General features: G+C 39.4%; 1 protein-coding gene and 1 pseudogene across 1 annotated transcript in view; one reads left to right on the plus strand and one right to left on the minus strand.

Annotated features, from left to right (window-relative positions):
- LOC126100158 (carboxypeptidase D-like) overlaps window positions 1–26,438 on the minus strand; it is a 250,461-nt gene that overhangs the window by 81,388 nt on the left and 142,635 nt on the right. The window contains exons 14-19 of the mRNA XM_049910700.1: window positions 26,164–26,345; window positions 19,021–19,099; window positions 18,652–18,753; window positions 7,772–7,880; window positions 1,807–1,952; window positions 1,542–1,720 (exon numbers count right to left, since the gene is read on the minus strand). Of these exons, the coding sequence (XP_049766657.1) occupies window positions 1,542–1,720; window positions 1,807–1,952; window positions 7,772–7,880; window positions 18,652–18,753; window positions 19,021–19,099; window positions 26,164–26,345 (797 nt within the window). The remainder of the gene's footprint in view (window positions 1–1,541; window positions 1,721–1,806; window positions 1,953–7,771; window positions 7,881–18,651; window positions 18,754–19,020; window positions 19,100–26,163; window positions 26,346–26,438) is intronic.
- LOC126102372 (5S ribosomal RNA) lies at window positions 24,910–25,026 on the plus strand (annotated as a pseudogene).

Raw genomic sequence — 26,438 nt, forward strand, 5'->3', positions numbered from 1 at the left:
TTGTTTCTTTTATATAGCCCTTCAATACCTTCTTTCCACATTTTCAGCCATCTTTTCTCTGCTTGATACTGGTTTGACACCCAAGTTACTGACATTCATACTGCTGCTTCTCTGTTCTCCAAAGATCACTTTAATTTTTCTATATACTACATCTATAATCATGCAAGAGTCTATAACTTTGCATCCCTCCTGTAGCCATTTCTTCTTGTCAACTACATAGAAAATGACTCTTTTGACCTCACACAGTAAGTAACAGTATTTGATATGTGAGAATTGTGTTTGAGCACCAGTGGCAAGGACTAAACACACCAAAAGCCATTTGGAAGTGATATGTTGTACTGATAAAGTGAATGTAGAAAGACGTCTCTTTGGTTCAGAATCTGCATTATCTTGAATGAAGTATTAGATACAAACTGTCCACTATATTGGATCTGCTAGCTAACTATGGACAATGGACAACAGCAAGGCAAGATCTGTAGCAGTGCTCAAACATTCTGTCAACAATGAGGATGAAGCTGTATAGTCTGTCATTTTCGTAGAAATGAGACACCTTTTATTCCATGCTCACATCACATTTCATGGCTGACTGTCATGTTTATAATTCATCTAGTTCTCTTCAACACATGTTGCCACACATACATCATTGCAGGAACTTTAAACCCCGTACAGGCTGAAACTTCAAGATACAACATGCTACGAGGGTAATCCCAAAAGTGAGGTTTCCTATTTTTTTTATAAGTACATAGACCTGTTTATTTCTACAATGGTTTACATCAGTTTACAGCTTGAACATTTAGCTATTTTTCAACATAACCACCATTTCTGTTGATGCATTTTTGTAGACGCTGTGGCAGTTTTTGTATGCCCATGTCATACCAGCTCGCCGCCATGCTGTTCAGAAAGTTATGAACCTCTTCTTTCACCTCATTGTCAGAGCTGAATGGGTAGGTGATTATGTTCCACTCAAACTGTTGTAGGAGAGCAAGGCTTTGCCGAGCGATGTGTGGGTGAGCATTGTCATGGATAATGTGTACGCCCTTGCTCAACATTCCTCTTCTCCGGTTCTGAGTTGCCCGTTTGAGTTTCTTCAGAGTCTCAAAGTACTTGTCAGTTTTAATTGTGGTCCCAGCGATTCAGCTCCGACGACGAGGTGAAAGAAGAGGTTCATAACTTTCTAAACAGCACGGCAGCAAGCTGGTATGACATGGGCATCAAAACCTGCCACTGGGTCTACAAAAATGCATCGACAGAAATGATGATTGTGTCGAAAAGCAGCTAAATGTTCAAGCTGTAAACTGATGTAAACCATAGTAGAAATAAACAGGTCTATGTACTTATAAAAAAAATAGGAGAACTTACTTTTGGGGTTACCCTCTTACATTAATAATGACTGACTCTATAACAGGTTCATACAGTGCCTCCTGGATTCAACAATACAAGAAGTTTCATGTGGAAGATTTACCACTCTAACCCAATGAAATGCAGTGTTTATTAGTATTATATACTATTACCAAGAAAGTCAATTATCTTCATTAACTTACGAGTACAACTTTGAAATATCAGCATTTTCTGAATTCAAATGAAGCATCAATTTCTGAAGTCTTTTATAGCCATGGTATGAAGCTCCAGGAATTGGCTGAAGTTCAACTTTAAGCTCAGTAAGCTGTTCAGTGTACACTGTAAAATTCCTTGAAATGTGATAATATCCATTGGCTGACACCTGAAACAAATGTTAAGTAAGCCATATAATAAAACTGATTTGTACAAACAATCATGACGGTACTATGTGCTAAAAATTGTACTTACATTCAAAGTGTATGTTCCTGATGGAAGAATGAATCTAAATAAAGCATTATTCTTTGTAACAGAAACAGTTCTTGGAGATCCTGTGATTGTAACTACTGCTGTACGGATAGGATGACCATCTGGGTCAACAACACGACCTCGAATACCTGTAAAGGGTAGTTAATTTAGAGACAACCTTAACTTATATTTTGACAGTAATAAATCCCACCCAGTCAAAAAAACTTAAGTACCAAACTCAGTCACAGCAGAATGCAATATTTGCAGCAAGTCTGTGCAGCTACTGAAGTACACGAGTGGCTTTCCATAAACACTAACTGTTAACCTTCACATTAATACCCAAACCCAGCATGAATAATTTCTGTGAGATAAGCCACATTGAATCTTAGAAGTAACACCTTTAACCATTTGACTGCAGTAGCTGTGCATTACATGCAACATTCTGCACTGCTCATTGCGCCCTAGTTGGGAAATGCTTATGGTGCACTCAACATTTCTCATGCTGTTTCTCTTCTACTGACTATGGGTAAGCACTGGGAGAGTTAAGACTGTGCTTTTTATGTTCATGTCTGATGTGATTTACTGAATGAATATATTCAAGTCCTTTCATCCATAGTTACAACTGGATAGTTTCTGGGAGACAATTCTTCACAACTGCAAATACAAATCAGTGTCCTGAGTTACTTCAATCTGTATTTTAGAATTCTTTCCTTCCATTGAAATAGCTTGCTTTTTCCAACAAATTTTATATCCCTTGAAGATGAAAATCACTCTGCCCCTTGAACAAGACACCAACTAAGAAAGGTAGCTTTTTCAGCGTTCTCTTAAGAGCCTTACACATGAGCAACAGATTGCAGTGATCCTTTGATGCAATGTCGCCCGCAATTGGTCCCTCGCCTCAATTTTGCCAGCCACAAGTGTTGGGTCATGGGCCTTGGAATAACTTCTAATATCTTGTTGGATCTCCTTTTGCACGGCGAGTGCAGCAGATAGCATGGACTGGAAGCCACCCTGCCTCTCTAGCCATCCATTACTGTGGAAATGTTGCTAGTACAGGATATTGTGCACAAACTGACCTCTCAAATATGTCTCACAAATGCTCAATGGGATTCATGTCGGGTGATCTGGGTGGCCAAATCATGCACTTGAATTGTCCAGAATGTTTTGCAAACCAATCACAAAGAAATGTGACCCAGAGACATGGCACACTGTCATCCATAAAAATTCCATTCTTTCTGCTGCAAATGGTCTCCAAAAAGCTGAAAATAACTATTTACAGTCAATGATCATTTTAATTGGGCCCAGTTCATTCCATGTAAACACAGCCCACACAATTATGGAGCCACCACCAGCTGGCACAGTGCCTTGCTGACAAGTTGGTTCCATATCTTTGTGGGGTCTGTGATATACTCGAACCTCACCATCAGCTCTTACCACGAGAAATTGGGACTCATCCTGACCAGGTCAAGGTTTTCAGTTGTCTGCCCATTAATGCCAAATTTCACTGTGCTGTTCTAATGAATACATTCATTATACATCCCACACTGATTCCTGCAGTTATTTCCTGCAGTGTTGCTTATCTGTTAGCACTAGCAACTGTACATAAAGGCTGTAACTCTCAATCAATATGTGGAGACCATCAGTCACTGTGTTGTCCACAGTAAGAGATAATGCCTGAAATTTTGTATTCTTGGCATCTCTTGACACTGAGGATCTTGGAATATTGAATTCCTTAATGATTTATGAAATGGAATGTCCCATGTATGTAGATTCGTGGTGTCTGGATGACCCTCCCTTCCTTTTTAACTTTCCCAACATATCCCTCTCTCCTCTTCAACAAAAGAATTATTAGTTCCATAAGCTAAGAATTGTGTTTGTGTCTGTCACAGCACTACACATTTTATCTCCTGAAGGTGAGAGTTGGCCAGTAATTCTTTAATTAGTGTTCTCAACTGAATTTTTCTTTCATACAATTAAAATGATAATATATTTCCATACAATAATCTCGGGACTTTACAATCGTTTCAAAGGGTCTAGTGTTTTTGCACTGCTTCAAAGGTACGTTAAAGAAAACCTCTTGGACCAGGAAAGCAAAATTCATCACTGATTACCAAAAAAAGTCACACATTGGATAAGGCACAGAACTTACACTCAGAAGAAGCAGGTCCTAAATCCCCTCTCAGCCATCTAAGTTTAACTTGTAGGGAGTTGCGTTAGGCATTTTTGTGGTCCTTTCAACAAGTCAGTTATTGATTATTTCTACAACTCCAATTTATGTAAAAAGTTTTGACCTTTTATGTGGCTTTAAACTGTGTCAGCATCATCTCTTTTATGATTTTCACCAGCAGCTGATACAATACTGCTACGAACACAAATGATAAACGTAAGTGGCATTTTGTTGATAGATGCCACTAACTTTACTTACACTGTTCTGTAACTGGCATATAACAACCATGTATGTTGATTCCACATGAAAACAGCTATCACTAATATTCAAAGGGGTTCAATTATACAAAATACCAAGCACTTTTAAAAAATAAAGAAGCTCTAGCAACCTCATTAATTGGGCAGGAAGATACCCGAATCATACTCTTACTTTAGAAAATATGTAGAATTATGATTTACCTGCTCACTGATAATAAAAACTAACTCTTAAGCTTGTACGGGAAGAAAAGGTTGTCTATGAAAGGTACACAGATGGTACACTGAGCAAATGCAAGACAACTTGGCGTATTATAGCTCAAGAGAATCCCTCAAATTAAGCACATGAGCGAAAGCTTAAATGTATGGCAGTCGTGTTGTTGTGCCTGTCTGCAACTCAATGTCTCCTCTACATGGCAGGAACCAATCTACCTTTTTCATACTAATGTCAAAATTTCCAAAGTTACACAGTGTTTAAAAATAGTTATAAATATCTACCTCAAAATTATCATCCAGTCTCAGTTGCATCAAAATTTTCTAAGATATTTGAGATACTTATGTATATCTAATTGAGTAGCTGTCTTGAAACATATAATCCTTTGAGTAACAATCAGTTTGGTTGGATTACAACAAGCCATTTTGGAAATGGTCGACCAGACATTAAAACCCTGCAAAAACTGTAATATAGTGTCACTTGTCTTATGCAATCCAAGCAAAGAACTTATCTGCATTCCTTCTGACATTCTCATAGCAAAACTAGAATTTTGTGGTTTTTATGGTGTATGCAATCCAGAACAACAGTAATAGATTTGTATATTCACAATAGAAGACAGATTGCCATAGTTAAAAATTAATACTCCTCTCTGGCAGTAGTCAGTACTGGTGTTCCACAGCACTCAGTTAATAGACCCTTCTTCTTCTTCATCACTATCTACAACCTGCCTCATTACATAAATCATACTGTCATATGCTGTGCTGATGACATAACTCTGCTCACCTCACATCAGAATATCTCATTTTTGGATAACAGTGCACAGGAAACACACCAATTTGCCCTCCACTGTTTCTGATCAAATAAATTACTCTGTAATTCAGAGAAAACACAACAGCTTCTTTCACGGTTGCCCAAAGCCATAGAAAAAATCTGTAAAACTGTCAGGAATGCATATTGATTCCAAACTTAACTGGGAGAACACATAAGCCAGGTGTGCAAAAAGATTTCAGGAGTCTCTAGCTCCCTTGGAAACTTAGAGACATGATAAGTATGGACTTCCTTAGGGTAATGCACTTTTGATACTTCCAATCACATATTACTTATGGCCTTCTCATTTGGTGACACACCTCTTATATTACCAAACTTTTGAAAACACATGAAAGAGCATTATGCATAATGTGTAAAACTGGTCCCAGAGATCACTGTTACCATATCTTTACCAGGCTCAGATTACTGACAGTTGTAAATCTGTACATGCATGTTGTGTACTATTTGTGCAGTGGGATTATAGGTGTTGTCGGGGAATAAATTCATGACAACAACACAAGAATGAAGACAGATTATGACCTATCATGGTACAGACTAACAAAAACTGGTAACACACACAAAGTGAATTCTTTAAAAATCCTCCATAAACTATCACAAAGTGCTCAGATCACATCATCAAAAATCCTTAAAGAGAGACTGCATGAAAGAGCTTTATGATCTGACTAGTGCTGAGATCACTTTGTAAAAGCAACTACACTCACCATTTACTCTGCTTATGTAGGCCTATCAATTGACAAATGTACAACGGTTATTAAAATGTAAGATAATAGCTGTAGTCACTATCTAAAGAATGTTGTTGTGCATCATTTGTATTAATTTATTAATTGTATTTAATCACTGCATTTGCTATTTAAATATGAGTATACTTCATCCTCCCACCACCACCTAGTCCAGTACAGTCACAAGCATCACCTATCCCATCAAAAGCAGGGCTACCCATGAAACCAGTCATATAATCTACAAGCTAAGCTGCAACCATTGTGCTGTGTTATACATGGGCATGACAACCAATAAGCTGTCTCTCCCCAGGAGTGACCACCGATAAACTGTGGCCAAGACACAGCTGGACCACCCAGGTCTGAGCATGCTGCCCGACACAATGTTCTTCATTTCAATGACTGCTTCACAGCCTGTGCCATCTGGATCTTTCCTACCAACATCAGCTTTTCTGAACTGAGCAGGTGTGAACTCTCCCTGCAATATATCCTACATTGCTGTAACCCTCCTGGTCTCAACCATCGTTTGTCACTGTCCTTCAACCACTTATCCCCTTCCCTGTTCCCACTCCAGCACCACACAGCCTTCTATTCCACCAACAAACCTGTAGTCTACTTATGTCTCTCCTTTTCATCACCCCCAACACCACCCTCTGTCTAACCACCTAACTGCACAAAGCTTTTCTCCTCACCTTATCCCTCTATGTTCCAACGAACTGTCCCCCACTCCTACCTTGCTACCCCTCCCTGCCCCATGCTACTCCTTACCCCCCACCACCCAGACTGCTGTTCCCATCATGTGCTGTTGCTCTCCATCTGAACCCGGCAGCCAGAGTCAGTGGTCACATATGTTAATTGTGTTTTCATGCCTGTGTGTGTGTGATGTCTAATTCACAGGAAGGCCTTCTGGATAAAAGCTTACTTGTTTAGCAGTCTTTTTGTTGTGCCTGTCTACGACAGTTTCTCCACTATATGGAGAGTAGCAATCTATCCATTTCATATACTGCCATTATATTTCGTTTTTGGTAGTTTTTGGTAGTATGTTAACTGTGTCACTACGTTAGTACCTGTAATGTGTACTGAACACTATATTCATTGTCTTAATATTTATGGTATTTATAAATTGCTTTTATATTAACTCTTTTGTATCTGTTTACCGTATAGACAGTCAGAAATCTCTATTATGGTAAGTACTAAAGATGAGGCACATTTCATCTCATATGATCAATGGCATATCAGTTCTTGATTCTTGTGTATCACTGAAAAGTGAAACCTACAGACTAAATGTGAACAGAAGAGCCTAGTCCTCACACTGTGGACTCTGTAGTGACAAGCAGCCTCAATAGCACACATACACTACTGCATAGAGAGCTGGAAGCCATTAATAGGAGGAACAATCAATATTCTATCAATAACTCTGCTGTGTGCTCTAGCTCTATGTATCATTGTTTCCTCTTCTCATAAGGCTATAATAGCTGTGATCAGAACCATCTCCTCAAATATTTACTTTTTCTCCAGAAACACCCTGTATCAGAAACTTTGGGTGGTACATTTCACATGATAAAACCTAATGGAAACAACCTGCAAAATATATCTTTGGAAGACAAGTAAACATTAGTGCCACTCATTTCAGCTGTAAACAAAATGATTAGGTTTGCATAATAAATGACAATTAGTAATAACAGAATACTCAAATATTTTAATTTCTTCATTTTATGAGGCATGACCATCGCCTATTTTGTGATTTTGCAAATAAATTAAATATTTAACTAAAATATAAGGTGATAACCTTGTTGTGTTGCAGAAATGAAGCGCATTAGTGGACGTAAATTCTGCATCCAAAGTGGAGTAAGTTGAGACAGCTGAGGATTCTGACAGCATGTTATATGTGACACTACCTAAAAATAAAAATAAAATAAAATAAAATAAAATAAAATAAAATAGAGGGAAAACAACTAAAATGTGATACAGTATTTATTTAATTTTGGTACAAATAAAAATAAATCACATATGAATCATTCTCTCTTCACAATAGAAACAAGGGAAAACATACAAAAAATAAACTAGCCTTTACAACAGCTATTTTTTTAAAGTAAAAACTATGACATATGGACACAATCAAGGAGAAAAGAAATGTGGATGAACTCCAGAAAAAAACTGTCCCTCACTTTATAGATGAAGTTCCCAACTGATAAGCAAAAATAAGAGTATGGCTTATTGATCTAGTTTACTTTTTTGTTTATCTTGTGATTTTTCAGAAGGTAAGACAGTAACAATAGCAAAAGGTCAGGTGTTACTGGCTCTGGCAAGCTAAGCATGATTTCCAATGGAGCAGAGATCCATTTACAAGTGAGACAGCCAAAACATGTAATACTTGTAAATGAAACTGGCAAGCCAGAAGAAGTGGATATAGTGACTTACAAAAATGTTAAACAGGTGGAAGAAATGTACAACCTGCAGTGTTTGTGAAAAATGCAGCACCATGAAAGAATAAGGAGGAGGCTGAAAGTAGTTAATTTGCTAATTATGTAGATGGGTGAGCTCTGAAATTCCCTATAAAAGTTTGAGTGAATCATATAAATAGAACAGAATCTAGGAAAAGTCATCCAGCCTCATGGAGGTGAAAAAAGCCATTAGTACAAGATTAATGAAAGGAGAATTTATCATTTCACTAAACAAAAGAAGTTTACACTGAGGAACAAAAGTCTAATATCATGTCAGACCTCTTTTTGCCCAGCATAGTGCAGCAAAGCAACTTCTCATGGCACGGACTCAACAAGTTGTAGTAAGTCCCCTGCAGAAATATTGGGCCACACTGCCTCTACAGCCATCTATAACTGTGAAAGTGTTTCCAGTGCAGTATGTCATGCACAAACTGACCTCACGATTATGTCCCATAAACATGTGATGGGATTCATGTTGGGCGCTCCGGGCAGCAAAATCATTTGCTCAAAAGGTCCAGAATGTTCACCAAACCAGTCATGAAGAGTTGTCCCCCAGGAAAGGCAAAGATAATTTGGGATTCGAAATAAATTTCCAGAAAAGGATTGCAAGGCGTACAGGAGAACTTCATATACAAAATTAGATACTTTTGTTATTTTTACAGCTGATAATTTACACATGCTGCGATAGTACTCATCGTGATGATGAGCGTATGGCATTGGTGGCTGGGAGACCCCTCGCGAGGCGGTTCGGCCGCCGCTCCACAAGCTCTTTAACGCCACTACAGCGACATTGTCACCCATAAAAATTCCATTGTTGTTTATGAAAATGAAGTCCATCAATAGCTGCAAATGGATATCCAATCTATTCCATGTAAATACAGTCCACATCATTATGGAGTCACCAATAGTTCACACAGTGCTTTGTTGACAACTTGGGTCCATGTGTTTGTGGGGTCCACACCGTACTTGAAACCTTCCCATCATCTGTGTTTGTGGGGTCTGCACCATACTTGAAACCTTACCATCATCATCATCACTGAAATCAGTACTCATCTGACCATGGCACAGTTTTCCAGTCATCTAGGGCCAGAAGTTTTCCATTCATCTAGGACCAGAGCCCAGGAGAGGCACTGCAGGTGATATGCTGTTGGCAAATATACTCGCGTCAGTCGTCTGTTGCCATAGCCCATTAACACCAAATTTCACCACATCATCCAAATGCATACATTCACCATATGTTCCACACTGATTTCTGTGATTATTTCATGCAGTGTTGCTTGACTGTTAGCACTGACAGCTCTATGCAGTCTGTGGGGAGAGGTAATGCCTGAAATTTGGTATCCTCAGCACACCATTGACACTGTGGATCTCAAAATATTGAATTCCCTAATGATTTCTAAAATGAAGTGTTCCATGCATCTAGCTTCAACTATCATTCTGTGTTCAAAGTCTGTTAATTCTTATCGCGTTGGCATACATCACATCAGAAACCTTTTCTCATGAGTCACTGGAGTATGAATGACGGCTCCTTTTATACCTTGTGCAGACAATACTACTGCCATCTGTACATGTACAGATCACTACCCCATGACTTTTGTCACCTCAGTGTACAATAAAAAGCCATTGTGTAAAAAATTCATTCTTACTACAGAATAATATTGCTAGAATGCACAGATGCATCAGGAACACTAATTTCTGGGTCAATTGAAGGAAAATTAAGAAATCAGTTAAAGGGAAAGACTGATTGTGAGGAAGATACTGGGAAACAGAACAACAGTGGGAACATGTAAATGACACAGGAATACAGAAGCATACACTTATGCAGAAAACTTTAGTGACAAAATTCAAGAACAAGACTTAAAGAAGGGAAGAAGACTAAAAAATGGATTCTAGATGACTGACAAAAAAAGTTTGTAAAGTATATTGAAAAATTAAAAAGCAAACCCAACAGACTTAGGAAAGTGCATAAAACTTGGAAGAAATTGGCACACACACACAAGAAATTCAAGGCAGAACAAAATTTAGAAACAAAATTAATAGTAGGGAAGGTTTCCAAACCAGTTCCAAATACACAGAAGAAGAAAGGGAAGGAAAAAGTGAACAGGTGCAGGAATATTAGAGAAAGCATACAGCTAGATGTGGCTTGAATACGGAACTTAGCTGGCCTGTAATGGAAGAAGAAGAAGAAGAAGACGACAAAGAAGAGGAGGAGGAGGAGGAATTGTATTGTGGAACCACACAAGCAATTTCATTTTATGTTCAGAGATCACAAATTTCAAATGATATTAATGGATATCATCTAAGCAAATTAGCATCTTCCAATAAAAATGAATGACTACAGGTGAAGAAGTAATTTCATATCGTAATGTTACTGGCCCATGTAGGACACAATTAAAATATTTTATAGCTGATCAGGAAATGTGATATCAGTGTCAGTCACCCAAATGATAGTAATAATTGAAACAGTAATATCTTGCATTCTATCACAGTGCTCAGTGACTATAAAAACATAATAACCTGACTCTACATTCAATCTCAGCTTTCACAATTATTAATTTTTTTCTAGACATTTGGCTACTTTTAATCTTATCTCTGTCAAGAATTTCTAATGAATTCAATTTCTGATGCCTCACATTACAAGTGTGGCACTGACATAGATAATGTATATCACTTGAAAAAATATGGATTGAAGCCCAGATTATGTCTCACAAAAACAAATCATCCTTTTTTTTTAAAAAAAAAAAAAAAGCTTATTTGTACCAAGATAAATTTCATCCATCATCAGTTTGCATAATACATAAAAGGTGTGATCAAAAAGTAATGGGAAATTTTACTTTTCTTAAAGAGTCTTTATTTACTCATGAACATCAACTTCATCCCTATTAAAGTGATCCCTCTCAGATCTAATACACTTACACCAGCACTTTTTCCCATCTTCGAAGCACTTCTAGCACTCACTTTTCTTCTAGCACTCACTTTTCGTTATAATTTTTGGCTCCTTCAGAAATTCTGTGTTTATCTCATCAATGGTGGCAAAACAGTGTCCTTTCATAGTTCTCTTCAGCCTCAGGAACAGAAAGAAGTAACAGTGTCCATATTCAGCAAATAAGGTAGCTGAGGCGACAATGGTTTTGTTTTTTGCCAAAATATCACAAACAAGCATAGAGGTGTGAGCAGGAGCAGTATCATGATGCAGTTTCCAATAGAGGTTTTTGCTACAGTTCTTGTCATTGTCTTTGGATTGCTTCATGCAAACGGTGCACAACTTCCAGTTGGATTCCTTACTGACCATACAACCATAAGACAGAAACTCATGATGTACTATCCCACTTTAACTGAAGAAACAGTGAGGACAACCTCTACATGTGATCAAACTTGTTGAATTTCCTTTCATCTTAGTTCTTAAGGCAGTTTTCATTGGGACTACTGAAATCTTGGTTTTTGACGTCATACCCACATACCCATGTCTTGTCACCTGTTATAACCATGTTTAGAAGTTCTGGATCATTGTTCTGGAAGTTCTGGATCAATTTAGCAGTTCCTGAGCAGTATCTACATGACATTGTTTTTTATTGAAATTCAACTATTTTCCAACAAACTTTGCTGCTACATGTTTCAGACCCAAAACTTCTAAAAAAAAAAAAAATGATTGTCATGAGACAAGGGATATACCGACATCTTCGGCAACCTCTCTGGTGGTGATTCAGTGATTTTCCAGAATCAATTTCTTTACTTCTTCCACACAGTCATCAGTAATTGATGTTCTACGGCATCTAGGACAATTGTCATCTTAATCGTCTTCTTTGAAACATTTATACCACTTGTAAACTCTTGGCTACTAAGAGCAGGTTCATCGTAGTCAACATTTAGAATGTGGTGGTGCACTTTATTCCATTTTTTAAGCAAAATTTAATGCAAGTTCTTTGATCCATCTTTTTTGAAAATAAAAATTTGACAAACGAAACATGTATTAACTTTTTGACTATCAACAATAAACTAAATATTGAAAACAGCTGAATCAAAGCAGCTGAAAATGCAAACATACACCAACAAAATAAAAAATTTTGAAAATTAAAAATTCCCATTGCTTTTTGATCACATCTTGCATATATTTTCACCAATAACATGTTTGTATCAATTACATTTTGAAGGCTGCAGCTGCCTTTTAATTTGTAAGCTCCTTGTTTTACATTTGTATGGATAGCGTAAGCACTTTTAGGTGCTTTTATACAGTGTAGATGCTACGTATGGTCAACTCGTGCTTGAAACATAAATCTCATGTACAGTTGTCAGTACATAGAGTACACTTCACACAAAAAGATGGAATCTGATTATGACAGTACACATAGGCTGATTAACTCTGTCAGTATATTTTATTGTTACTGTTTAATCTACACTCCTGGAAATTGAAATAAGAACACCGTGAATTCATTGTCCCAGGAAGGGGAAACTTTATTGACACATTCCTGGGGTCAGATACATCACATGATCACACTGACAGAACCACAGGCACATAGACACAGGCAACAGAGCACGCACAATGTCGGCACTAGTACAGTGTATATCCACCTTTTGCAGCAATGCAGGCTGCTATTCTCCCATGGAGACGATCGTAGAGATGCTGGATGTAGTCCTGTGGAGCGGCTTGCCATGCCATTTCCACCTGGCGCCTCAGTTGGACCAGCGTTCGTGCTGGACGTGCAGACCGCGTGAGACGACGCTTCATCCAGTCCCAAACATGCTCAATGGGGGACAGATCCGGAGATCTTGCTGGCCAGGGTAGTTGACTTACACCTTCTAGAGCACGTTGGGTGGCACGGGATACATGCGGACGTGCATTGTCCTGTTGGAACAGCAAGTTCCCTTGCCGGTCTAGGAATGGTAGAACGATGGGTTCGATGACGGTTTGGATGTACCGTGCACTATTCAGTGTCCCCTCGACGATCACCAGTGGTGTACGGCGAGTGTAGGAGATCGCTCCCCACACCATGATGCCGGGTGTTGGCCCTGTGTGCCTCGGTCGTATGCAGTCCTGATTGTGGCACTCACCTGCCGGCGCCAAACACGCATACGACCATCATTGGCACCAAGGCAGAAGCGACTCTCATCGCTGAAGACGACACGTCTCCATTCGCCCCTCCATTCACGCCTGTCGCGACACCACTGGAGGCGGGCTGCACGATGTTGGGGCGGGACCATAGCCCAGCTTCATGGAGACGGTTGGGAATGGTCCTCGCCGATACCCCAGGAGCAACAGTGTCCCTAATTTGCTGGGAAGTGGCGGTGCGGTCCCCTACGGCACTGCGTAGGATCCTACGGTCTTGGCGTGCATCCGTGCGTCGCTGCGGTCCGGTCCCAGGTCGACGGGCACGTGCACCTTCCGCCGACCACTGGCGACAACATCGATGTACTGTGGAGACCTCACGCCCCACGTGTTGAGCAATTCGGCGGTACGTCCACCCGGCCTCCCGCATGCCCACTATACGCCCTCGCTCAAAGTCCGTCAACTGCACATACGGTTCACGTCCACGCTGTCGCGGCATGCTACCAGTGTTAAAGACTGCGATGGAGCTCCGTATGCCACAGCAAACTGGCTGACACTGACGGCGGCGGTGCACAAATGCTGCGCAGCTAGCGCCATTCGACGGCCAACACCGCGGTTCCTGGTGTGTCCGCTGTGCCGTGCGTGTGATCATTGCTTGTACAGCCCTCTCGCAGTGTCCGGAGCAAGTATGGTGGGTCTGACACACCGGTGTCAATGTGTTCTTTTTTCCATTTCCAGGAGTGTATTTTACTACAGGTGACAGTGAGACAGGATGCCTTTTATTTTAATTGATCCCACAGTAAGAATGTTGCCATGCAGGCTACTGCAAATAATTCATAGTACTGTACGTTAATCCGATTACTGAAGCCAGTAGTTAATATATTTCCTTATTATCAGCAGCACTTGGCAGTTCTGAAATATGACTTTCTTCAAATACTTATGAACTGTGGAACCTTTATTTTTTTATTTATTTTTTTATTTATTGTTCCGTGGGACCAAATTAAGGAGAAGTCTCCATGGTCATGGAACGAGTCAATACATGAAATTATAACACGATATTAGAAACAGATAAAATGAAATATAAAAAAAAACATATTCAGGTGACAAGTCGTAAGTTTAAATGAAGACAATCAACAATGTAACACTGGAATTTGCTTAATTTTTTAGCTCTTCCAGGAGCTCCTTGACAGAATAGAAGGAGTGAGCCATGAGGAAACTCTTCAGTTTAGACTTAAAAGAGTTTGGGCTACTGCTAAGATTTTTGAGTTCTTGTGGTAGCTTATTGAAAATGGATGCAGCAGAATACTGCACTCCTTTCTGCACAAGAGTCAAGGAAGTGCATTCTACATGCAGATTTGATTTCTGCCTAGTATTAACTGAGTGAAAGCTGCTAACTCTTGGGAATAGGCTAATATTGCTAACAACAAACGACATTAAAGAAAATATATACTGTGAGGGCAATGTCAGAATTCCCAGATTTTTGAATAGGGGTCGACAAGAGGTTCTCGAACTTACACCACATATAGCTCGAACAGCCCGTTTTTGAGCCAAAAATACCCTTTTTGAATCAGAAGAATTACCCCAAAAAATAATACCATACGACATAAGCGTATGAAAATATGCAAAGTAGACTACTTTTCGTGTTGAAGTGTCACTTACTTCAGATACTGTTCTAATGGTAAATAAAGCAGCATTTAGCTTCTGAACAAGATCCTGGACATGGGCTTTCCACAACAGCTTACTATCTATCCGAACGCCTAGAAATTTGAACTGTTCCGTCTCGCTTATAATATGCCCATTCTGTCTGATCAAAATATCGATTCTTGTTGAATTGTGAGTTAGAAACTGTAAAAACTGAGTCTTACTGTGATTTAGCATCAAATTATTTTCCACAAGCCACGAACTTATTTCATGAACTACATTATTTGTTACTGTTTCAATATTACACACAAGATCCTTCACTATCAAGCTGGTGTCATCAGCAAACAGAAATATTTTTGAATCACCTGTAATACTAGAAGGCATATCATTTATATAAATAAGAAACAGCAGTGGCCCCAGCACCGACCCTTGGGGAACGCCCCACTTAACAGTGCCCCATTGGGACTGAACATCACTACCACTCTCAATATTGCGGAGAATTACCCTCTGCTTTCTGTTCTTAAAGTAAGAGGCGAACCAATTGTAAGCTACTCCCCTTACTCCATAATGGTCCAATTTCTGCAGTAATATTTTGTGGTCAACACAGTCAAAAGCCTTCGTTAAATCAAAGGAAACACCTAGTGTTCGCAACCTTTTATTTAATCCGTCCTAAACCTCACAGAGAAAAGAGAATAGAGCATTTTCAGTTGTTAAACCATTTCTAAAACCAAACTGAACATTTGGCAGCAAATTATGTGAATTTAAATGCTCCAGTAACCTTGTATATACAACCTTCTCGATAACTTTAGGAAACACCGATGGCATAGAAATAGGTCTAAAATTGTCAACATTATCAATGTCTCCCTTTTTATAAAGTGGCTTCACTACCGAGTACTTTAATCGGTCAGGAAACCGACCACTCCTAAAGGAAAAGTTACAGATATGGCTGAGAACTGGGCTAACATACATAGAACAATACTTCAGTATTCTGCAAGATACCCCGTCATATCCATGAGAGTTCTTGGTCTTTAGTGATTTAATTATTAACTCAATCTCCCTCTTGTCAGTATCATGGAGGAGCATTTCAGGTAACAGTCTCGGAACACTTTTTTCTAAGAGCGCTATATGATTCCCTGTTGGGACTAGGTTTCTATTTAGTTCACCTGCTATATTCAGAAAGTGATTATTAAATACTGTACATATATGCGACTTATCAGTAACACGGACATTCCCACTACGCACTGATTCTATATCCTCGACCTGTCTCTGCAGACCAGCAACTTCCTTTACAACTGACCATATGGTTTTAATTTTATCCTGAGACTTAGCTATTCTATCTGCATACCACATACTTTTTGCCTTCCTAATAACATTTTTAAGCACCTTACAATACTGTTTGTAATGGGCTGCTGCATTTAGATTTTGACTGTTTCTAACGTTTTGATATAATTGCCACTTTGTTCTACAAGATATTCTTATCCCTCTAGTCAGCCACCCAGGCTGCCTGTTTGTGCTAGTACCCTGTTTTAAAAGTTCTAACGGAAAGCAACTTTCAAAGAGCATGAGAAAAGTCTTGAGAAAAGCATTATATTTATCATCTACTGTATCAGCGCTATAAACATCTTGCCACTCTTGTTCCTTTATAAGATTTACAAAGGTCTCCACAGCAACTGGATCAGCTTTCCTGAACAGCTGATGACTATATTTAACACGTGTTGCAGCATAAAAATCTTTTAAAGTTAAAATTTGCGCATCATGATCTGAAAGGCCATTCACCTTTTTGCTAACAGAATGCCCATCTAGTAATGAGGAATGAACAAAAATGTTGTCTATGGTTGTTTTACTGTTCCCTTGCACTCTCGTTGGAAAGAATACGGTTTGCATAAGATTATATGAATTAAAGACGTCTACCAGCATCCTCTTCCTTGCACAATCACTTATACAATTAATATTGAAGTCACCACGTATAACTAACTTTTTGTATTTCCTATAAAGTGAACCAAGAACCTCCTCTAGCTTTAGTAAAAATGTTGTGAAATCGGAGTCTGGGGATCTATAAATAACAACAGTTACAAGTTTAGCTCCGTTAAATTTAACCACACCTGCACAACATTCAAACACCTTTTCAGTGCAGTACTTTGAAACATCAATTGACTCAAATGCGATGCCGTTTTTCACATACATGGCTACTCCCCCACACCGCAAAGAGCTCCTCGAAAAGCAGACAGCCAACCTGTATTGTTACACAATAACCTTCTTCCTAATGATATAAACTTTCTCCTAAATTACATTGAAATGCTGTCATTGTTCACCTGAAAGTCTATTGTTATGCATATTATGTCTGCCAGACATACACACTCTAAGACATTCAAATAAGAATCGGTGACAAGCCTCATTCCAGCCTTCACTGATTTAGCTTTGCTTTAGTGGCACCTCTAGCATGGACAGAGAAAATTGGTTGATTACAGAACAGAAAAGTTAGTGGGACTTAAGGCTTTCTGTTGAGTTGTGAGGTATTCGTGATTGCCCTAGTGAGAGATCACCAGAAACAAAGGGATTAAAGTCCTGTCCGTGAACTCAGTTTAAGGCTTTCTGATGAGTTGTGAGGTATTCGTGATTGCCCTAGTGAGAGATCACCAGAAACAAAGGGATTAAAGTCCTGTCCATGAACTCAGTTTAATCTACCATAAAGATTACATTTCTCCCTCCAAGGGCTGCATTTTCTTGCTCATTGTTGCTGTCATTCTAGAACCAACTTGGACTATTACACAAACTGTTATTTGATGTAAATTCATCTTAGTAAGCACATTTAGTTCATATGTAAATCACTTGAAGATGGCTAGTACACTGATTATGGAGTGCAACCCAAAGTTTCTGACTATGTCTTGATGTACTTTCACTCACGACATGCACAATGTCTGAGATTGCACATCCATACTGTTCACAGGCCCGCTTATAGAGGCCAGCTGGGTCAGGTCCCTGGCATGCTCAGATGATCCGCCAAAGAAACAGTATTATTTAAGCAATTTCAAATGAGTGCTTGGCCTATTCTGTAACCTGTGTTACTGTTGTCCTGTCGATGTATTCTGTGCCATGTACAGCCTGAACTTCATTATATTTTACATGTATCTCTATAAAGTACTACATTCCATAAATTATGTTTGTTCTTACTACAGCATATCAACAAGAAAAAAAGCAGCAGAGGTGTAAAAATGTGAACACAATAATGTGGTATGTATTAATATGACTCTGAATCTGCATGCTAAATACTCAATTTCATGCACAGTGTGAATAGATTCGTATTAAGTGACCCTTATTTTTTGTAGCACATACATGATGGACAATGAATTTTCTACTGGTGGTGAAATAAAACAAAAAAAAATAAGTGACTAAAAAGAAAAGAAAACAACAGACACATCACTAAGTTCACTAAATAAACTAATAATTTATCCTAAAAAGAATGTAAATTAATTTAAATAGTAAGATACTCTTAATTCGATTGATAAAAGAGAAAAGAAAGAGCTGTCTAACAATCATTACCATTGGAACAGAGAAGTCTTGGTAAACTGTGGCAAGGATCTGGTTTTCTGCATTCATCCATCTCTCATTACCAACAGCTGTGGCAGGACAGTCTTTAATTGCCTGAAAATATTTTGGAAGCATATAAATGATGTAAACTGGAGCAATACAACATTCTGTATGTTTTTTCTATGAACAATTTTAACACAGTCTGTAGTCTCTTTGTCAGCTCTTACCTGGTCCTTTCAAAGGCAGTGCCTTTGGGAAATAAACACTAAATAAAATAAACAAAGGAAAAGGTTCACACAGAATACTCTAAAATTCTGCAGATAATAACAAGGGCTATTACTGTACAGACTGATGATACAAACAAGTGATTGAAATACTAACCGGCATGTGTTCCGAATAACTATCGGACAACATCTTAATCACTGCTTCATTCACAGTATCCAGCTCAGCATTTGGTACACTGCACAGACAGAGAAGACAATTATGAATGTTTGAGACATGCTTTGGTTGCAGCTTTACACTGTAGGCCATAAATTATTGAAAGTTTTTCTTGGCTGCAAAATAATATGTTTCTTGATTTTCATTTAAGTTACAAATATACATTAATTCTCCGCTGCAGTTAAAGGAACTTTTCTTAAGTGGTACTCAATATGAATAAGGTATTACATCAATGTCAGAAAAGCAATAAAACATGACAGCACAGCAAAAGTGGTACTCTAATCACAGCCCATCAAATGAACATTTAAAAAACCAGAGTGTATACGACCCGGGACAACCAGCAGATTCGGGAAAAACCCGGGAATTTTTTCATCTGGGGGAAAACTGGGAAAAACCCAGTGATTTTTTAGAATTCCGGGATTTTTTTCATTGTTTTAGTTTTCAGTTAAATTTTTGTAATTTTGACAGGTAAGAACCAAAACTCTAACAAAGGATATTACTGTATCCCGCTATTGCAGGATAATACTGCAGCAATACAATGTGAACTAGAGAAAAAACTAAAATAAAACACAAATTGTAAAGGAAATGTGCCGTATACAACAACAAAACACAGTGCTCATACAAGTGTCTGCCAACAGCAAGGTGTGTCAAAGGCTTTAGGAAGACTATGGAATGCTTCATAACAACAAATTGCCTCTGATGAGTATCACGTCACAACTGTTTACATTAGATTCGTTTGAGCAGTTACAAGCGGGCTCATGCACACGCGAAGTTGAGTCACATATGAGTAGTACTTTCTCCTGCTTCTGGTTACAGAAATGTGGCGTTGGCTGTGTAAGCAGTTGCAGCAAGCAGATAGATGTTACTTGCATGCCAGAGCTGCCAGATTCACGCATGTGCACCAGGCCTCGATCTAGGAGGGGGAGGGGGGGGGCACCAAATTCATATACTTGAGGGAAAGAACCTTAGTCACAAAGTGCCTAGCATCCAGCGCATGTTGGTCTATCATATGATTTTGAAACGCATCCCTGTTGGTTTTTGAACACATTCTAAGTTGATTTCCGAATGCGTGCATAGTGTATGTGATGCCTCTGTCGAGTGAATCCTCATCGCATCTCGAAATGAATTTTTCTGCATACAAAAATTGGACTGGCTGCACGAGCTGAGCCGAGTAAAGCTGAATGGATGAATGCCAATTGCTGTCTGATTATGTGGTTGATTAGGTTTTCGAATGATCAGTGTTGTTATAATTACTAGCGAACTCCATAGAGTCAGATTACTAGAGTGGAAATAAATGACTAACAGGAATAACAACTAAGAAATATTACAGTGTATCCAAGAAAATGAAATTTTGACAGAAAATGTTTGGCCAGACCACTATACTAGTAAGGGTCAGTTAGTTGTACAGTCCCCAGCTAGCAGCCGCTTCAGTTCTATTCTGGACGTAGTGTGGAAAATGCATAGTATGAACATGTAACAACACTGAACCGGAGAATAATTGCAGGATAACTAAACTGGTGATTCTGACCGAGTTAGTGAAGTTAACCGGCAAATAAGTTTTGACAATGGCAGAAATATTTACAGAATTAGTGATTACCAGGGTTAATGAAGTTAACCAGCAAATAAGTTTTGACAGACATTTACAGACTTAGTGATGACAAGATTGTTTATCAGAACAAGGAAGGAGAAGAAATGGGGACATTATACAAATTATAGAAGAATATGACAATTCCAATTATCAATGAAATGTGAAACTATTTCATAACATAAAGCTTTTTGCTTGTAGTAGGCCTAATAGACATTTGATATTGGTACTTTGTGAATTATATTCTGTCGTGTTATACAAATGACCATTTGTGCCAAAACAGTCTCATTTATTTGGGGTGTGTTACAATTGCTGCAATATTAGAAAGGCCTACTTTGTTTTAACTAGCAGATAGTGACAAAATAGATGTAATCGAATCGAGAAACCGCAGCAGTCCTAGGTGCTATTTGTATTAACAGCTATTTCAGTATTAGACAGCAACATTTAGATTTTTCATGTAGCAAAATGTTTCGCAGAAAGGAAAGTACACCATGTAAAGCTTTAGCAAGATTAGAGAGAAAAAAATGCCAGGAGCTAAGGATTGAAGACATGTGTACTGTCTTGCTTGTCTCTTATCTCTACTGGTTTTATGTATCCTATATTTAATTTTATGTCACACAAATAACATGTTATTAGCTAATAGGCATTAAAGAGCGTAAGTTTTCTGAAGAGTTCTTGTTCTCACGATTACAAATAATCCCATCTAGTATTAATTGTGAGGGGCAGAATGTCAACCCAGGTGATTGAGAGCAAGAGAGGCACCACAGGGCATTTTAATTTCCACTGTCCTGAATATAGTTTGATGGCATCTGTTACAAAATATACACATTTCAATTCCACTTGCTGAACAATGAAGTTATTTTTGTCTGAGGCAGTCAATGTATTTGAAACTATTATCTAGTTTCAACTGTTCACTGCATTTCATCTTCTAGCACATATGGCATTATGCCATAAAAAAGAACCAAACATGAGATAATACAGTTCTGGTACTCCAAAAAAAATTTACATCCTGAAAACCACACTGAAAAGCTTAATATCAGGTCGAGGCCTACTTCACTGGGAATTTGGACATACAAATATGCACTTTAAGTATGCACTTTAAATGTGGTGTTTACGTCACTCTACACTGAAAATGCATTATCGTACTGGGTCATGCATTGTTTGATGCATTCTGATAATGAGTGTTTACGACCTGTCGCCACTCGCGGCATGGCTTGCTTTTGTGCGCACTACTGCCGCTTACAATAAAAAAAGATAGGAATTGTCTCATTAGCAAAACAATGGCAAGAGACTGGTATTTGTTGTTGCTTACACTGCTGCTTTCTTTGATAATGATCAACAAGAACCAAATAATAGACTGCGTATGATAGATGTGCTGAACAAGAGTTAAGCTAAAATTTTTCTCCGTTTCTAAATCTTTGCAGACACCTCTTGTGTACATTACATTCTGCACAGAAATTAGAGTCATCTTAGATTTAAAAATATAATCAATGTCCATGCTTCATTTCTGATTGTATCACTATTAGGCATAAGAATTATACGAATATAAACATGGCATGATATGTATATTCTTCCGCGTTTGCTGCTGTTTCACACTAGGTTCGTAGGTTATTAGGCAGACAGGATTTAAATGAGATAGAAGCAAACACGAAAGAATACATGGCAAAATGTTTATATTCGCATTATTCTTATGGTGAAGAGAATACTGCATCTGATTCACAATTCATAAAAGTTCCTATTAGCAACCATCTCTTCTCACAGGTAGGAAAAAATTCAGAACGTAGAATTGGCCATATTGACAAACATCGCAAATAGTCTTGCCAGTCGGATTTTCGTAGTACATTGAAATACTGCTACATTCGAAGATGAACAATACGGAATTTGTATTTACTTCGTTGGATAATGTATGAAAATGCAGTGGTCGAAACTCAGGGTGGCGAAAAAAGCTCGTCTTCCACTTTTTTTTTTAAATTTATTTACTGACGCAGAGGTTTTGGTGCCAGTATTTATCTTTGTGCCTGCAAAGCATGCCTGTGTAGTGCTGCATATATTTGTGGCGGCACCTTACGACATTTTTAAGAACTTCCGCTTACTTTGCACTCGATTCTAAGCCGCAGGCGGTTTTTTGGATTACAAAAACCGGAAAAAAAGTGCGGCTTAGATTCGAGTAAATACGGTACATCACATGTCCTATGCTCTGAATATCCGCTGTCGTCAGCTGGCGGGATCACGTGACATGAGCTATGATGCACCACAATCACGATTTCAATGCTTCGGAAAATAACATGGGTGTTTTGTGTCCAAAACGTCCCCCCCCCCCCCCCCCCTGAGTTTCATTTTCTAAAGTGCCAGGAAATTCTACAGCTGTGTATAAAACCATAACCATTCAAAGGATTGATAAGTTTTGTAGTTCTGGGGGAAAATATATTACATAACAGGGAAAAAATGTGTTTTCACCCAGGAAAAAGTTTATTTTAAACCGGAAAATCCTGGAATTTTTTTTCCTCGTCCATGTACACACCCCGAAAACTGTGCTGTAATACGGATGCTATAAAGATGATTGTGAATAATGGATACAAACTTTGGGAGATAGGCCTTTAAAATAGACTGTCCCAAATCCACCTCGTGTGGGGCACAGGTGCAGCAAGTCACCCATGACCAGGTGCGAGCAGTACAGGCTATTTCCAGGCAGTCATGTTGAACCACATACACTCTTTGTTCCATCTTGTTCACAAGCCATTTGCCCATCCCTGCCTCTAGCTGCTCAGCTGAGACAGTCAGTCATGTAGGCTGTGGCCTGATGCCTGACTGCCCACACATGAGCTGTTTGTCCACTCCTGCCCACTTCTGCCCATGTGTGCCTGGCTGCCAGCACTGAACTAGAACAGCTTCATATGAATGATAAGGAATGAATGAGGTTTAATATATGCCATGGTATCTATAGCTTCCTGGCTAGAGGAAATTTTGTTTATACCATGCCACACACTGTACAATTCATTTCAGTAAACAGGGATATCACAATGAACCTTTGCAACATGCAGAGCCCTGTAACATTACAGCTCTTAAGCAGCAGTACCAATTAAGTCTCAATGCGTGGGCAGTCATAAATGATGGCAGCTTTGTGAGCCACAATTCTCCAACTAGGCACTGCAATAGTGCTGGTGCAAACTGTTGGTCAAGATCCTAGAAACAGGAATGTTGCATTCTGCCAATGGTGGCCAGCCGTAATGCTCCATGGTACAGCACAATGTGGTATTTCACAGATGAGTACATGACAGGAGCCTGCCTCTTGTGATAACAATCATGGCTAGAGGGATTGTAGACTCAAGCAGCAAAATCATTCAGCATCCTGCATTTGATTAATGCAATCTCCTGCCCAGTCATCGGTTGAATGTACAGCTGGATCACACCCAGCCCTCCTGAAGCAGTGTCACCTAGTAGTAAGGAGCCATAAGTCTACAGGCTGACAGCCAGACCTCGTTATTCTGGGTTTCAAACAGGATCCATCATGGGAAGACTGCTCAGTGGCTGCCATCGCCTGACACCCCAGCCAGTCTCCAAGGGTCATGGGTTAAACTCAGAGTGCCAATGATAGGGTTGCAAGCAGTGTGCACCAGCCACCTGGCCCTGTGTTGCCTGGGCTGATATACTAGTCAATCAGCAAGGATACTGACACTACCAGCCGCAGTTGCACCAAGTCAGTATTCTGCCGCAAGGAAGTCACACACTGCCTGTGAGGCATGGGCCACACCACAGTAGCAACTACAGTATTGCCTTATAGATGGCATCAGTCAATATATAAAGTACACTGTGTTCATGCATTCCCAACTCCTCACTCACCATGATACTGAAGAACTCATCTCGCACAAATACAATACTAAAGTTGGAAGTTACAGGACACATCAGTACAATCATTACACATCATGGAGACTACCTATGTGGCTTTTGAGAACTAACAGAAGAATGGAGTGCCTGGTTCTTTCTGACAAAACATGGAACATTTTAAGCAGCCCTGAACTGTCACAAAATTAGCCCAATGTCATGTAATGTACAAGATAGCATGGACTATTTTGGTAAATTGTCTAATAAGATTTTGATGATAATTACAGACAGCTAGAACATACACTGTATTTAACAGGTTTTCATCGAATTTCTAGATTCAGGACTCACCAGCTACAGTGCATATTCTCTTTGAACAGGCACTGCAAGCTGAGTAAACAATTTTATACACATGCTGTCTGTTGCATGGCAACGGCCTTGCCGCAGTGGATACACCGGTTCCCGTGAGATTACCGAAGTTAAGCGCTGTCGGGCGTGGCTGGCACTTGGATGGGTGACCATCCAGCCGCCATGTGCTGTTGCCATTTTTCGGGGTGCACTCAGCCTCGTGATGCCAATTGAGGAGCTACTCGACCGAATAGTAGCGGCTCTGGTCAAAGAAAACCATTATAACGACCGGGAGAGCGGTGTGCTGACCACACGCCCCTCCTATCCGCATCCTCAGCTGAGGATGACACGGTGGTCGGATGGTCCCGATGGGCCACTTGTGGCCTGAAGACGGAGTGCTGCCTGCTGCTGCTGCTGTCTGTTGCATAGACAGAGGCTAGCATTGTTGTGCCACAAATCTTCTGTATACCAGAGTGTGAGAATATTCAGTGGACTAATCACACAACTAACGTATCCCTTATATGTGAATCAAGTAAAATTTCCAAAATTGTGGGATCATGGCATGGGAGTCAGCACCAATACATCACAGCTTACAATTACTTTTCACGATAATGGAAATTCTTGGAAGGAAAAATACAAAAAATACAGTAAAGGCAACCACCCACCTATAGCAGACTGATGTGTGGCACTTAGACACTTAACAGAAAACAGTGTCCACTCGTTTTCTAGCTCCCACTCTTTTTTTAAGGAAATTACACACATTCACACTCCAACCACATAAGACACTCAAAGGCACACTGTTGATTATTGATTATCAATTATTGAGAGCAGTTGTTCAGGCTGATACATGTCTGGTGGGGCTAGTGCAGTAGTGCGAGTGCGAGGCATGAGTGGAAGAGACAGATGACTTGACAGCTGCACAGCAAGATGAAATGATTTCCGACTGCATCAGGCAGTGGACAGAGATGGAGACGGAGACACAGAGGGGCAGAAAGGGAGGGGGGAAGGGGGGGGGGGAAGGGAGGGAGGGAGAGAGGGGGAGGGAGAGAGAGAGAGAGAGAGAGAGAGAGAGAGAGAGAGAGAGAGAGAGAGTGAGTCACTGTGGTTGTGGTGGTGGTGGTATGCATTTGGTGCCTGATTGATTGTGTGTGTGAATGTTTATATTTCCTACTACAAAAAGAACCAGAGCTCGAAAGCTCATGAACACAGTTTTCTGTTGTGTGTCTCTATGCACCATACACCAGTCTGCTATAGGTGAATAATAGAAGCTCCCTAATTTTAATAGTAAAAATTTTAATAACACACATTAAATCTACACTATCATCAAATAATACCTGAAGCGGAGACTTCCACCACCAACAGCAAGCACTGCATCCAGCTGCTCAGTATTAAGTACACCCAACAATGACCGTACTGCTGGATTTATAGCTTCTCCAGAGTCGAGAGGACCAGCTGGTGGATTACAGACACTACCATCATACATCTGTGGATTGGCACCAGGCACAATAACAACTACCTGAAAAGGAGAGGCAAATGTGAAAAAATGTTATCAGAAAGTCTTTTTTTTTTCTTTTTTTTTCAATATAAGATTAAACAGCCAACCGGTTTC

Source organism: Schistocerca cancellata, chromosome 9 (assembly GCF_023864275.1).
Source record: "Schistocerca cancellata isolate TAMUIC-IGC-003103 chromosome 9, iqSchCanc2.1, whole genome shotgun sequence".
NCBI lineage: Eukaryota > Metazoa > Arthropoda > Insecta > Orthoptera > Acrididae > Schistocerca > Schistocerca cancellata.